Here is a 14674-nt window from a genome sequence, read left to right as displayed (position 1 = left end):
CCCAAGGTCTCGGCCCGCCCTGCAGGCTCCCAAGAAAGAAAGGCCGCAAATCAGGAGCAGGTCGGCCTCGGGGTGCTGGGACAGGGAAGGAAACACATGCTCCAAAGCCTCCAGAAGGAACCAGCCCACCCACACCTTGACCTCACCCAGTGAGACCTCCAACTGCCACACTGTGAGGGAATACATGTGGGCTGACTTAAGAGGCCAAAAGAGTTGTTGGAGCAGGGACAGCAGGGATCAGCGGGGATTTCTACTGTGAGAGGCAAAGAGGTTCCATGCAGAGAAACCCACCTGAGGAAAGGTGTGGAGTCAAGAACCATGTGGTGTGTAGAGTGTGTGGAGCCATCACTTGAGAGGGACACTTGACAGTATGGAGGGCCAAGGTCACAGTGGCCCTGGAGCCTCAGGGAAGAAAGAAAGGCGGGATGCACCCATCCCCAGAAAGCACTAAGGATTCGACCTTGAGGGACCTTTGAGGTCACTGAACAGCCTGGAGGAGGTGGGCACAGTGGAGATGAGAAGAGAATAAGATTGGCAGGGAGCCAAGGAGGAGCAGGGCCACGACCTCTCTGTCCCACGCCTCAGCCACAAGCAGGTCCCTAGGCCTGTTTCGCTTTGATCCAGCTCCTCCCAGACAGAGGGCCTGTGGAGGGACAAGCTCAAGAGGGAGGCAGACCCACCTGGTCTAGGTGCCAGGGACCTTACTTCTACCAAAGGCCATCTTTGAAGAAGACACGCCCTCTCTGCATCTCAGCGTGCTCTCTGCACAGTGAGATTTACGCAGCGATGCCACATTTGTCGTGAGAGCCCGGACCAACAGATTTTAAATGCCATGCATGGCATCCAACCCGAGCTCAGTGAACCCTGGCCGCATCTGTACCTGGATGTTGAGTCTCCCTCGATGCGCTCCCAGGCCGTAGCGCTTCACAGTGGAGGCATGGAGCTGGAAGTCTGTGATCTTTAGGGTCTCCAGACCAAGAGGCGGGCAACCTGGAAGAGCAAGGCGCATTATAAACAAGGCCAGCTGCTGCAAGAAACCTTCCTGGTTTTCTAAAGGTGGTCATGTGCTTTTCCTTTCCCTCTGAGCCCTGGCCTCCGGCACACGTGTTTCTAGACAGATAGGGTCACCGTGACTGTCAGTGCTCTCGTCTCTTGCTGCCACCTGCTTTCTGGTGCTTCGGCCCTGGTATTCCTTCTCTGTAGCTGTCCCTGCTGCTGTCTGAGCCTGTTCCCAATTAAGGGCCCTTCCACAAGGTGACTCAGTCAGGCAGCAGCACTGGGTAACAATTTCAGAAGGATCCCATGGTTGAGCTCTGCAAATTAATCAGAAGTTGTTGATTTTGCTTCAGTAACTCTGGCCTCCGCATTGTGCATGCTAATGAAGAGGACGCCAAACTAGAAAGACTCTATTGTTGTCTGTTCTGACAACTTTGAAAACAGCTACTAGTTCACTTTGCCCCTGGAATAAAACGCCAGTGCTTAGGCAGACCCTGGGGATTCCAAATTCAGCCCATCATCCCAACACATGGGAGTACAAACAGCAGCCGGGGCTGAGCCATAGGCCTCCCCCATTGGAGCTGTCATTCTTACCTATAGAGCACTGGGTGGCCGTCATCTTGCCAGGCTCTCCAGCCCCCTGAGACCAGCAGGTCTTTTCCAATGGGACTCCTCCTGGATATACAGATGCCCCACATCCCCTGGACTGCCCTGAGATCCCAGGGCACTTCCTGCCCAGTTGTGACACACACAACTGCTTGCACCTGGTGTGCTCACCTGCAGACCTGCCACTGTGCTGGAATCCAAGTCTCCAGTGGCACCTCCACCTTAGCACCTGACTTGGCGAAGCCCACAAAACTCCCAACTAGGAGTGAACCAACCCATCCCTACCAGAAGTTAGACAGCTCCAAACGTAATAGGGTAAATGCAAATAGTCATGTGGGTCACCACTGAGAAGGTGTCCCAGGATCCCAGGGCCCCCAGGAGATGTGGGGCACCTGAACATCCCGGATGACTCCCCTCAGGGAAAAGCCTGCTGGTCTCAGGGGGCTGCAGGACTGGCAAGCGGACAGCCAGCAGGCCTTCTGTAGGCACTTGACGGCCAGGACCCAAGACACCACCAGGCCTTCCTTGAGTTCTCAGAAAAGGAAACCAAGGCCCTGAGAGCTGAGGCTGGTCACCAGAGACAAGCCTGCTGACCTCAGAGCTCCGGCTGACACATGATGCCACTCGGCTCCCTGGCCCTGCTGACACCCACTGGGAGGAGGCATCCTGGACCAGGAACTGTTCATTTGCCATCTGCACTGTGCATGGGAGGCAGAGGCACAGGGTCCTGCCATGATGAGGAGCAGGAGCTCGCAGGTGAGGTGTGGCTGTCCACCTACTGGGCACTGCAAGAAGACAGGGAAGCTTCCGGTGAGCACTAGTGCTCTAAAGAGGTTCTCTGAAAGTATCCTGCAGCAAGGGGGGGATGGAATGGGGGAGATGTGAGTGGGGCAACACGTGAACGGGGGTCCTGCCATGTGCCTGGAGAGAGGCATATAGGAAGTGAAGGGGCCACGGGATGGGGCCACACAGCAAATGGGAGCCATGCAGTGAGCCAGAGAGAGGCTGTGCAATAAGGGATGACCATGCAGCAAGTACCCAGAACCACCAGAGGCTGATATGCACTACCAGGAGGGGCACAAACTTCAGGTGAGAGCTGGTGGAAGGAAGTGGGTCCTTGGAGGCATGTCCTTGGGGATTATGTCTGACCCCTGATTCTTCCTCCCTCTTTTCTTCCAAGCAGCCAGGAGGAAAGCCTCCTCCACACACCCTCCCACCCAGATGCCCTGCCTTGCCTCAGGCCCAGACACAGCAAAGCCAAAGATGGGCTGCACTCTGGACCCCAGGCCCCAGACACAGTGGGTGACAGCTGCTAACAGCACAGCTGCAAAGCCTGCTTCTCTGGAGCAAGAGCAGCCTCGCCAAATCCACAGCAAGGATGAATGGCTCCAAGGACACCTCCATGTCTCAGAACCAGAAATCCAGGAGGACAGGGGAGACCAACGGCATCCCCAGCTGGTCCTCCTGTGACTCCTGGAGAGGACAAAGTGCAGTCATCAAACCAACAAGACTCCTCGTTGGCAGTTCCTGCATCGAAGGCTTGAAAACAAATGAATTAGAATCTGGGCTCCATTACCAACAAACTACCCGTCCACAATCAAGACAATTAAGGGCATTTTAAACATATGAGTACTCGGAAAATGACCCTCCCATCATAAGCATAGACCTTCCTGAGATAGTGTGCTGGGATAACGTGCCAGGGACAAGAAGATAAACCCTGGGGACAGCAAGAAGTGAGGACCCTGCCAGCCAAAGGACTCCAAACACAACACAGAATTGGAACAAGAACTTAGAATTCCTTTAGTTTAAATTCTCAAAGAAACATCTGTCCTTGGCCAAGGTCATGCCAATCACAACACCGTCTTTCAACAAGGAGGCCTTTCCTTCAACCTTCAGGACACAAAGCGGAGGAAGACAGGTGCATTAATGATCAAGCAGAATGAAGGAGGAAAAAAGGGGTTTCAAGGCAATTTAAACATCTATAAGCAGAAAGCAAAAGACAAATCTTGGATGAACTATAAAATATTTCTATTATTATGTCAAGCCATGAGAGAATTGTTGTGCTTAAAGAATGCTTGAAATAAATGGGAGTCTCATTCACAGCAATTCAGCCCTCGTCAGTGTTCTGCTAAGCTCCCAGCCAGGCTGAGGGAGAGCCCCTTCCCTGGCACCAGGACCCGGCTCCCCAGCGGATCTGGGCCAGCAGTGCCATCCACTTCCTCAGGCAAGCTCCCCCACCATCTAGAAAAACAAGAAGTCATGTATTTTACCATCAAATTACGTTTCCATTGCTTCTAGGAAGAAAAAGGCTCTAATCCTGAGAAGCATGTGGGTGAGCAGAAAGGTGTGAACAAACATTTCAGGAATATATTATTTAAGATCTGAGATGTGTCACAATTTGGAGAAAGGAGAGTGACAGTCATCAAGGATGAACATACTTTCTCTTAAAGCAAGCGGGGCTGTCTCCCAACACCTCTATTGAGTAGGGTGCCTGCTGTCTCCCAGCCCTGGGCTCTGTTCCTTGGGAGGTGAAGATGGGCCCCTGCCTCACCCCACCCTGTTCACCCCATGCTTCATTAGGTCTGTCCCTTGCTAGCACCCTCTGCACTGCAGACACTTTGCAGTGGTCCCTACTACCACCTAAATCACCCCATGGGTACATCAGTCCTTGAGCCAACTGCGTGTGTGCATCATCTTTAATACCAAAGAGGTCTTTGTGACCCATAAGCTACAGGGCACAGTCAGAACATGGCATGTGAGTCCTGAATCAGGGGCACCAGTCCCAACACTCCACTCCCAATATCCCAACTCTGCTAGGGTATACACAGGTTGGAGGGAAAGCTATTATATGAAGGTTGAGTCATAAGAAATAGCTGAAAGGGTGGTGATTTGGAGGCCATTAGGAATGTGCAAACAACCTCCAGGCCCTCTGGAAGTTTTTTCACTAATTCATAAGAATAAATCTTCATAATTACCATAAGACATGGGCATATCATTCCATTCCCCACAGGAACAAATGGAAACTCAGGGAGACTAAACTGAGCTTAGCAGCTACTAAGTGTTTGAGTTAGAACCTGAAAATCAAGTGCAACGCGGATCCCATATAGCCTTATGCCTTCTGTTTGACTTGAAAACTCCAAACTATACTACAAATGCTAATTGCTTGTTGTTGTTGGGTCACACCAGGAAAAGCGCACTGGAGCTAAGACAATTGTCACCAAATTGGCAGAGGGGACCTCAGGGTCCTTGTCCTTGTGGCCTGCGGTGGCTGCCTGCTGGAAATGGAACTGGGAATTTCTAGGGGCAAGGGACAGGCGCCTAGTTATAATTCCCAGCCCTCCTGAACATTTTGCTTCCATTGTTGCCTATAAGTGGAAGAACTGTGATTTATGGAATGCCTTCCTTCCCCTTTCTGAACTTGACATTCCCTTTGACAAATGAGGTACAAGAAGGCAGCTTCCTGGTGCGTGGGACGTCCTTTGAGTGGCTCCTGCCCGACAGACACCACTGACTCCAGCAGGGCATAGGCCTCTCAGGGTGTTGGGAAATCTCTGAGCTGGTCTTTGTTTAATGTTAATGGAAACACAGGAATGTAAAAGGAAATTTTATCACCAGAAGGTGACTTAGGAAAAGTCCTCAAGATGTTGGGGGAGGCAAGAAATACTTAAATAAAGAAAAAGCACTAATCATAAAACCTTTATGATTTTTTAAATTTAAAATTCACATTTTAAATTTAAGAACATCTTTTATTTAAAAGACGCCATTGCTGGAGCGATAAGATAAGCCGAGGAGTGGGAGAAGATACTTGCAATGCACATATCCAACAAGGAACTCATATCTGCAGCATTTTTAGGGAAAGCAAATAAACAGAAAACCCTCCTATAAATGAGTAAATGAGCAAAAGACCTGGATGAGTAGTCACAAAAGAAGTCAGCCTGATGGCAAGCCATCAAGAAAATACCAATTAAGACCACTGTGGCATAGCAGTACACAGCTCTAGTACACAGCTCTCAGTACAAATAAAATCTTAAAAACTGATAATGCCAAAGGTGGGCCTCTAAAGAAAAGAAGCAACTGGATTCTCATTCACTGCTGGTAGGAGTGTTAACTGGTCTAATCAATCAGAAAAAAATTTCTAGCAATACTAACTAAAGGTAATACTCACACCCTAGGACCCAGCAATTCCACTGAATGCATTCACACATGCACCTGAAGGCGGGCACAAGAATGACCCTGACCTCACCACGTGTAATAGCCCGACACTGAAAACAACCCCAATGTCCATCAATATGAAAATGAATGACAAGGTCAGTCTTGCAAGAGAATACTGTAAATCAATGCGCCACAGTAGGGCGAATCTCCAAAACACAAAGCTGAGCAAAAGGAGTCTGGTTCAAGAGTTTATGATGAAAACTGCCAAGTTCACCCAGGCAGGTCATCTCTAATTGTGGGGATCTCTGAGGAGAAGCTGGGGAGTGCCAAGCTGGGGCAGCGGGAGACCCCAGAGGTATTGCTGGTTCCTCCTCCTTCTAAGCCATAGTTTAATGGCTCATTCACACAGTGTGCAAGTGGAGTCTACGACAATTCATTTCTACGACGATTCCTTATGATTTCTATAATCTTCTGTATACATGTTACATTTCAACAAATTTTAAAAAGGCCTCAGCTTTTCCTAACTCAAACACCATACTGATTACAGACTAAACCCATTTTTCCAATTCAGAAGGCATAAAAGAGAATTATGTTGAATGTTAAAAAAAGGCTATTTCAAAAGTTACATACTTATGATTCCATATATCTAATTGTCTAAGAACAAAAAAATTATAGAGAAGAAAACAGATAAGTGGTTGCAGGAGTTAGGAACAGGGTGAGGGACATGCGGCTACCAAGCAGCAGCACAAGGGTGCTTTGGTGGGACAGTGGTCTTTCCACAAACCTGCACAGGTCTGCACTCAGGCACACCGGCACACGCACAGCTGATGAAGTCAGATCATGCTCCATGGCTTGTACCAACGCCAATGTCTCAATTGTGTTATTGTACCACAGTTGTGCAAAATGTCAGTGCTAAAGGGGGAGAGTGAAGGCTGTACGCGATTCTTCTCCCCAAAATCTTTTTGCAAATTCCCGTGGTTCTGTAATTATTTCAGGAGGACAAAAATTTGCATTTTTTAAAGAGAATTTAAAAGGAAAAACTCTCTTACACTATGTTCAAGACTATTTAATATATCTCATAAAACCACTGGTTGTTCACAGACTTTGGGGAATTCTCATTTAAAATTTTGCAACCTCCCCCAAACTTGCCCAAAAACACATGAAAAAATAAAATAGGAAAGTCTCCCGACAGGGCTTCAACCTAATGCCAGATGTGCATTCACATGACAATCTGTCATAAAAATTTAGAAACAAAAAAGGAAGCTTAAAAAAAAGAAATCAGCCAGGCACAGTGGCGCACACCTGTAATCCCAAAGGCTGGGGCAGTGAAGACAAAAGGATTGGGAGTTCAAAGCCAGCCTCAGCAACAGAAAGGCGCTAAGCAACTTAGTGAGACCCTGTCTTTAAATAAAATACAAAATCGGTCAGGGGATGTGGCTCAGTGGTGCCCCTAAATTCAATCCCTGTTACCCACACCCCAAATATCTAAAATAAAACAATGATGTCAAGCAATCTAAGTAAATTTTCAAGAATGAGTGAAATAATTATTATTATTTTTAAAAGGAGTATTATCTTTAAGGACAGACTACAAAGATTAAGGTGAAATCCTAAAAGTGACGAGAAGAACTCTGCTTTCAATATGGTCCAGAAAGCTCCTAAAAATAGCTTCAATAAATCCTGGAGGGCAGGGAGGGGGAGAGGGAGGGAAGGAGGGAAGGAGGGAGAAAGAGAGGAACACAGTTAATCCTCAGTATATATGGGGTACCAGGATGAATGAGTTGCTCTTTTTAATAGGTCTTAGAGACCAGAACAGGTGAGTTTCCCATTCCAAAAGCTTTGTCCAGCAGGCAAGCATCCATAACCTCAAGCTATTACAATTACAACAGGAAACCCATTATCTTCCTGGCCTGAAGAAAAAGAGGACCCAGCCAGGACAGCCACAATCACCAAAAAGTCAGGACAGAATTCCAAAAGGAAAAAGACACCCCCACCAAAAAAAGCCAAATTTCTGGTATATATTTTCCCCAGTCTTTAAGCCCACATTAAAGGACAGGCCCAAGCCAGTTTGCAGCTGAGGACAGACAAACAGACAGAGATCTGAGCAGGTGCTATCCTCAGCCAAGTTAGAATTTGAGTTTAACAAAATTAAAGGCTCACTAAAACAAAGAAATAAAAAAAACCCTTGAAAACAACCTTTGAAAGAAACCAAAATTTCCACAAATAACACTGATAATATTTAAAATTCCTTGGTAAAAAATGTGATTCAATCTCAAGGGAAAAGATAGTCAACAGAGAGTAAGTTCAAAATGATAGGTTAAGATTTTTAAACAAGGACATAAAAACAGATACTATAAATGTGCTCAATGAGGAAAGGACACAGGAAGGTAATGAATGAAAAAAACAGTAATCTAAAAGAAAACAAAAACATTTTTTAAACAGCAAATTAAATATCTAAAATAAAATTTCCTAGAAGAGACACAACAGGGAAAAGAATAAGTGAATTTGATGACAGATGAACAGAAATTATTCAACTGAAGAAAAGATTAAAATAACCAGGGCTTCAGAGACCTAAGGGGAAGATATTAAAAAGCTAGCCATAGATAGTAATGACAGAACAGAGAAAACAGAGTAGGAAAAATATTTTCATAATGACCCCCCAGAAAATTTACAAATGTGACAAACTTGCCCATTAAAGACTCTACTCAGTCCAACTCATACAGGTCAAATACAAAGAAAACCAAACACAGGCATATCATAATCAAATTGCTGACAACCAAAATTAAAGAGAAAACTCAAAAATTACTAGGAAGGGATATATTTCATAGAGAGGAACAATTCAAATTACTGTAGACTTGTTTTCAGAAACTGTGGATGCTAACAGATGTGGCAAAACCATCCTTAAAGTGCTTGGAGATCGGGTTGGGCATGGACAGAAGAACAGGGAGAGCAAAAGTATCCTTCAAGAATAAAGGTGAAATAATGACAATTTCAAGTAAAAGAATACTTAAGAATTCATTCCCAACTAACTTCAGTACAAAAAACACTAAAAGAAGTTCTTCAGGCTGACAGAAAATGTTATCGGAGGGAAACCTGGATCTTGAGTAAGGAAAAAAAAAACATCAATAAGTAAAAAGACTTTCTCCTTTTAATGTCTTTAAAACACAGCTGTTTAAAGGGAAAATAACATTATTTCATAGGAGTCACAATGCTTTTAAATATAATACACAAGGCAATAACAGCATGGAGATGAGCAACTGGACCCATAAGGTAAACAGACACGTAGGTCAAAAGATTTCTGCATTTTATGTGAAGTTGTACAATATTAACTCTCAATAGTCTATGAAAAGTTAATGATGTATTTTAAAATCTAAAGAAGCTAACCAAAACAAAAGACAGAGGCATTGTTAAAAAGTCAGTAAAAAACCTAAAATGGAGTCCAAAGAAAATCCAAATGTCAGAAAAAGGATGGAAATATAGTCAAACAAAATACACTTACATGAAACAAACAGAAAACAAATAAATTAGAAAGACCTAAATCCAGTCACACAAATAAAATATTCCATTTTTATCTAGAAGGAAGACAGAAAAGCAATCAAACATATTCCTCCTTTCAGTAAGAGTACACCTCATTGCTCTGTGAGCTCATAAAGTTCTTGCTGCTGTTCTTCTTGAACAAGGCAATTATATTTGGGTTTGGTGGTTAGAAAAAAAGGTGAAAATATTACAATTGCACTTACACATTAAACAAAAAAAGATACAATGCTATACCAGTGTGAAAACTGCATACAAAGGGTTTTTGTTTGTTTGTTTGTTTTTATAATACCCATTACGACCATAAGTCAGTACCAATAAAGCAGTTTCTGTATAACTATCAAGTACATTTTAGTGAATTTTTGCTGATTACCTAACACAATTTGCTATTTAAAAACAGCTATGTGAGCAATCTCTATTCTTAACTTAATTCCACAAACAATTCTATTCATTTCCCGTAATGAGGCCCATGTACTCCCTGTGTTCAAGTCTTAGACCATTAATTCCTATAATGGCAACACACTCTGCCTCTCCAGAGAAACTCTGTAAAAATATTCCTTTCATATTTTTCCTACATTTAAAAAAAATTCTTCCTTATATACACTTTGAATTACTAATCATTTATTTCTGGATTCATAAAATAAAATTCTACATTCACCATTTCCATTTTTGACCATTTACATACTGGTTAATTAATTTTCTGCTACCCAGCCTCTTCCTAGATTATACCAGCAAAACCCAGTGTCAGACACAAAGCACATTCTCAGTGGATATTTGTCCACAGGATAAATATTTCCGGTTACCAAAAGCATCATATATATATATATATATATATAATATATATATTTATATATATATAAAATAAAGGCTATGCTCTTGTTCTTCATTTCTTACGTTTCTATAGCAGAGGTCAGCAAACTTTTGCTGTAAAGGACCACACAGCAAATATTTTAGGCAATCAGAATTCAATTGCTCTCCATACCAACTCCTCAATTCTACTACTATACCACAAAAGCAACCATAGACAATATGTAAACAAGTAGGAGTGGCAGTGTTCAATAAGTTTTATTTATGAAAATAGACAATGAACCATGGGCTATATTTCCCCCATCCCTGCACTAAGACATCAAACCTTATGAACCACTTGGCCTCCCTCAGATTTAAACTTTGGGTCTCTCTTTTGTATACTTTCACTTCTGTTTCCAAAAAAAACCTTAAAAACTGAAAGCACCTGCCTTTCATTATGTGCTCTGATTTTATGTTGTAACCCCTGAATGGCTCGTTTAGTTTTGTGATTTTGTCCTCTATGGATAATAAATTTCCAAATGCACATTCCCAGTTTTAAATTCAATTCTGCATTTTGGATCCTGAGCCTCCAAATTTCTACTGAAAGCATTTATTTTTAGTAATTTGCCATCACTTAAAATACACAATATCTAAAGCCAAATTCATCAAATAACTTTCATTTATTCCTCCTATGCCTATGGACAATATCAATCCTTATTAATATTTCTAACACCACAAGTAGTACTATAATCATCCAAGTCAACCAGATTTGTAAACTAGCAGCATCTTTGATTCCCCTTTGCTTCTTTCTCCACCATCCTTATAATTATTTTTTTTTCTTATATCTCCTGAGTTACTTTTTACATTGGGCTTTTGTGACATATCTATTTAACTCCTGAGCAAGAGTCACTCTTAATCATCCTAAAACACAATTTCATAATACATCACCTGCTTATAATGTAATCTTCCTAAAATACTTCTCCAAAAACCCATTACTCCCAGATTTAAGAGGTAAATGAGCATTTTCAGTACTTCACTGTCAACAGAATCTCAAATTCTTCAATCTGAAAAGGAATGTTTATTCTAATCTGTTCCACAAGTGTTTATTGTAAACAGTGTTTCTAACCCTAAAAAAAATATATTAATTTTCTTACAATGGCACATGTTAGTGTCATCATCTAGCGAGGATTATAGGCACTAGGGTCAGAGATGCACAAGAATCACAGACCTTGCATTCAAGGAGTGAACTCTGGTGCCTTACCATTCAAACACTCTTGGTTACATCCAACTGTAATCACAAGGCAGATTAATACTCCTACATGGTTTCAGTCAAATATTTTATGGTTCTTTAGTGTTTCTACCTTTTGTCCATTTAATCAAATCTCACTAATACAATGCTCACCTTCAATTCCATATTTTTTGTACAACTTGCTCAGCTTCCCTAACCTTACTAACTTCACCTTAATACTAGTATCGTATTTATAAATCTGTGTCATACGGAATGGAAGTTACATTGTTTCTTGAATCAACACCAAATAATATGTCGCCTCAAATTAAGAATAAAGACCACACTTTCAGCTCTTAAACTGTTATCACCTATAATACTGAACGCATAAAAGCAGCAATAAAAAAGTTTTTATGTACACAATGACACTGCTACTCAATATAAAAACTTGTTTCCTAGTAGCGGATTTAAACTTTTACTTAACCTACTTACATTCATTCCAGTCCTGATAAACAGCTTGATTTTGCAAGGCAGCCTTTATAAAGGAAACAACTGATGACCAAGAATCAGAACAAAAATAAACAAACCAAAAGGCACTCAGCTGAACCCCTGACATTAGCACAGTGCTCTATGGAATAAATTAAAGCACTCATGCATATGTATTATTGTAACTTGTAAGCAAAAATTGCTGCTGTGAACAGATTTCTAAATTTTGAACTTAGTCTAAACCTTAAAAAAAGTAAAGTATTTTAAGAATGTTCACACTTTAGAAGTCAATAATTTTATCAATAAGCTATCCCAAAATTCATTTTATTTTAGAATAAGTTAAAATTAGTTGGAAAATTTGGCCATTATCTATGTAAATAAAGCCTCAACAATAAATTTACCAAACTATTAATCAAAGCAGAAACTAAACTCTGCATAAATTAACAGAAAGCAAAACTTTACAACACATTTTCTACATTTACAACATGAAATTAAAAATTACTAGATACATGGAGAAATAAAAATATAACCGTTAGGAATAAAGCATGCCATACAAACATACAGAGATGACACCAATGTTGACATAAGAAGAAAAGAATTTTAAAAGAGTTATAAATATTCAAACACTATAAGCAAAATATGGTTACAAAATAAATGAACAGAAACTCACTGTACAGCAAACTATTTAAAAATGGGATTCTAGAATCAAAAAATACAATACTTGAAAATTTCACTGAGTAAGCTTAACAATGGACTAGAACAGAAAATATGATAAGTGAAACTGAACACATCTCAATAAAAAGTTTTCAGTAGGAAAGAAGAAAATACTGCAAAACATGAATAGACCATCAGCTAAAAGGTCCAAAACATGGAGTATCAGAAGTAGATGGGAGTGAATAAACTGTCAAAACTTTCTCCAAAATCAGTGAAAAACATCAACTTGCAGATCTAATTTGCTGAAAAATCTCTATGCGGAACCATAAAGCAAATCTCACCAATTTGCACAATTGTCAAAATGCTAAACTACTTGTGTAAAAAAAGAAATCCTAAATTTCATCAGAAAGAAAAAAGACAATTTACAGTAAGGGGAAAATGATACCAAGAAACACTACTTCTCATCAGAAATAACGAAGGCTAGAAGGTAATAGGATGACAGACACCCTTAAAGGGAGAGGAGGAAAAACAAAAGTCATCTCAGAATCACAGACCATAAATGTAAACTGCAACATATACCAACTGAAGATTTTAGACTGAAGGAAAATGATATGAGATGAAATTTGGATTCACACAAAGAAAAGAAAAATACGAACAGCAAATATGTGAGTAAGGATAAAAGACTATTTCCTTTCATCTTTAAAATGCATGTGATTGTTTAAATTGAAAATCATAAAATCCTTTTGAAAACTTTATGGTATTTTTAGGACAAAGAACATAAAAGAGTTAATGGAACAATACCTGTTTAGATTCTTAATTTTATAATAATGACATAATATAAACACCAAGTACACTGTGATAAGAGTATATATTATAATCCCTATCAAAATCCCTGAAAATAAAGCAAGTATAACTAAAAATCCATTAGAAGGATTAAAACTGAATACAAAAAACTATTTGATTAATCAAAAAGAACAGAGGTACCAAAATATTACTATGATGGAACTAAATATAACACACCAATGAGTACAAAATGTTAGACTGTAGAGCAACTAGAACTCTCATATATTTGGAAAATTCTTTGGCACTTTTTCAGGAAGTTAAACATACTTCTACAATTTGACCTAGAAATTCTACTCACAGTATTTACCCAGAAGAAATGAACACAAACAGAATTACACAGAACTATTTATAGAGCTTTGTTCAAAATAGTCAAATCCATGAAATAATCTTAATGCCTAGAGATACCTAAATGGATAAATAAATGGTTTATCAGCACAATGCAATACTACCATTTAGCTACAAAAAGAAAAACTACTAACAAACACAACTTAGTGGGTCTTTTCGATAAAAGAAACCAGACACAAAAGATATCCTGTATCATTCTACTTTTATAACATTGTAGAAGTGGCAAAACCAATCTAAATATGATTTAGATAGCAAAACCATCAAATCAGTGGTTGCTTGGGATGGGTAGGAACTGGCTGGAAAGGGACATGAAAGATTTTTCTTTTTTAATATTTTTCAGTTGTTGATAGGCCTATATTTATTTATATGTGCCTGGGCTTTTTCACCCCAGAGATGGAGGATCCTCTTACCAGATGGAGTTCTTGACCTTGTGTTGCAGCGCGTTGGCCTCTGTCCCTGGCAGCCCGGGCTCAAGGGCTGGCAGAGCCACCCCCGAGTTGGGGGCGCTGGGGGGAAGCTGCTGATGGGCATCAGGCTGCTGTGGTGGCGGCTGTTGTTGTTCCTCTGCCATCGCTGCTGGAGGGGTGGGGGAGAGGAAAGGAGGGAAGATGGCGGCGCCGGGAAGGGTGAGGGAAGAGACGGGGAGGGGAGGAGAAGGGGGGAGGGGGGAGGGGTGGAGGGGGGAGGGGGTGGAGGGGGGAGGGGTGGAGGGGTGGCGGGGGTGGAGGGGGGAGGGGTGGAGGGGGAGGGGGGAGGGGGAGGGGGAGGGGAGGGGAGGGGGAGGGGAGGGGAGGGGGAGGGGGAGGGGGAGGAAAGAGACTGGGAGGGGAGGACGAAAGGGGGGGAGGGGTGGAGGAGGAGGAAGGAAGCTGGATAAGCTAGGCCTATACCCCAGGGCTCCAGTAAGTCGCTTTCGCCTGCCGCCTGGGGGACATCACCGGGGAGACCAAGCGGCTCCTCACAGCCGGGCGCTTCACCGCGGCAGAGGCATGGCGGCGCCCCTCAGCCCCCCCGCTGCCTTCTCCCGTCAGCGGCTGGGGCTGGGGGGTG

General features: G+C 42.1%; 1 protein-coding gene across 1 annotated transcript in view; it reads right to left on the bottom strand.

The window, feature by feature from the left end:
• The window catches only part of LOC143640160 (endothelin-converting enzyme 1-like), a 68278-nt gene extending 54083 nt beyond the window's left edge, over window positions 1-14195 (bottom strand). The window contains 2 exon segments of the mRNA XM_077108063.1: window positions 881-990; window positions 14035-14195. Coding sequence (XP_076964178.1) covers window positions 881-990; window positions 14035-14195 — 271 coding nt within the window.
• Window positions 14196-14674: the final 479 nt, after the last annotated feature.

This window comes from Callospermophilus lateralis, unplaced genomic scaffold (assembly GCF_048772815.1).
Source record: "Callospermophilus lateralis isolate mCalLat2 unplaced genomic scaffold, mCalLat2.hap1 Scaffold_127, whole genome shotgun sequence".
Classification (NCBI taxonomy): domain Eukaryota; kingdom Metazoa; phylum Chordata; class Mammalia; order Rodentia; family Sciuridae; genus Callospermophilus; species Callospermophilus lateralis.
This window is presented reverse-complemented; position numbering and strand designations above follow the sequence as displayed.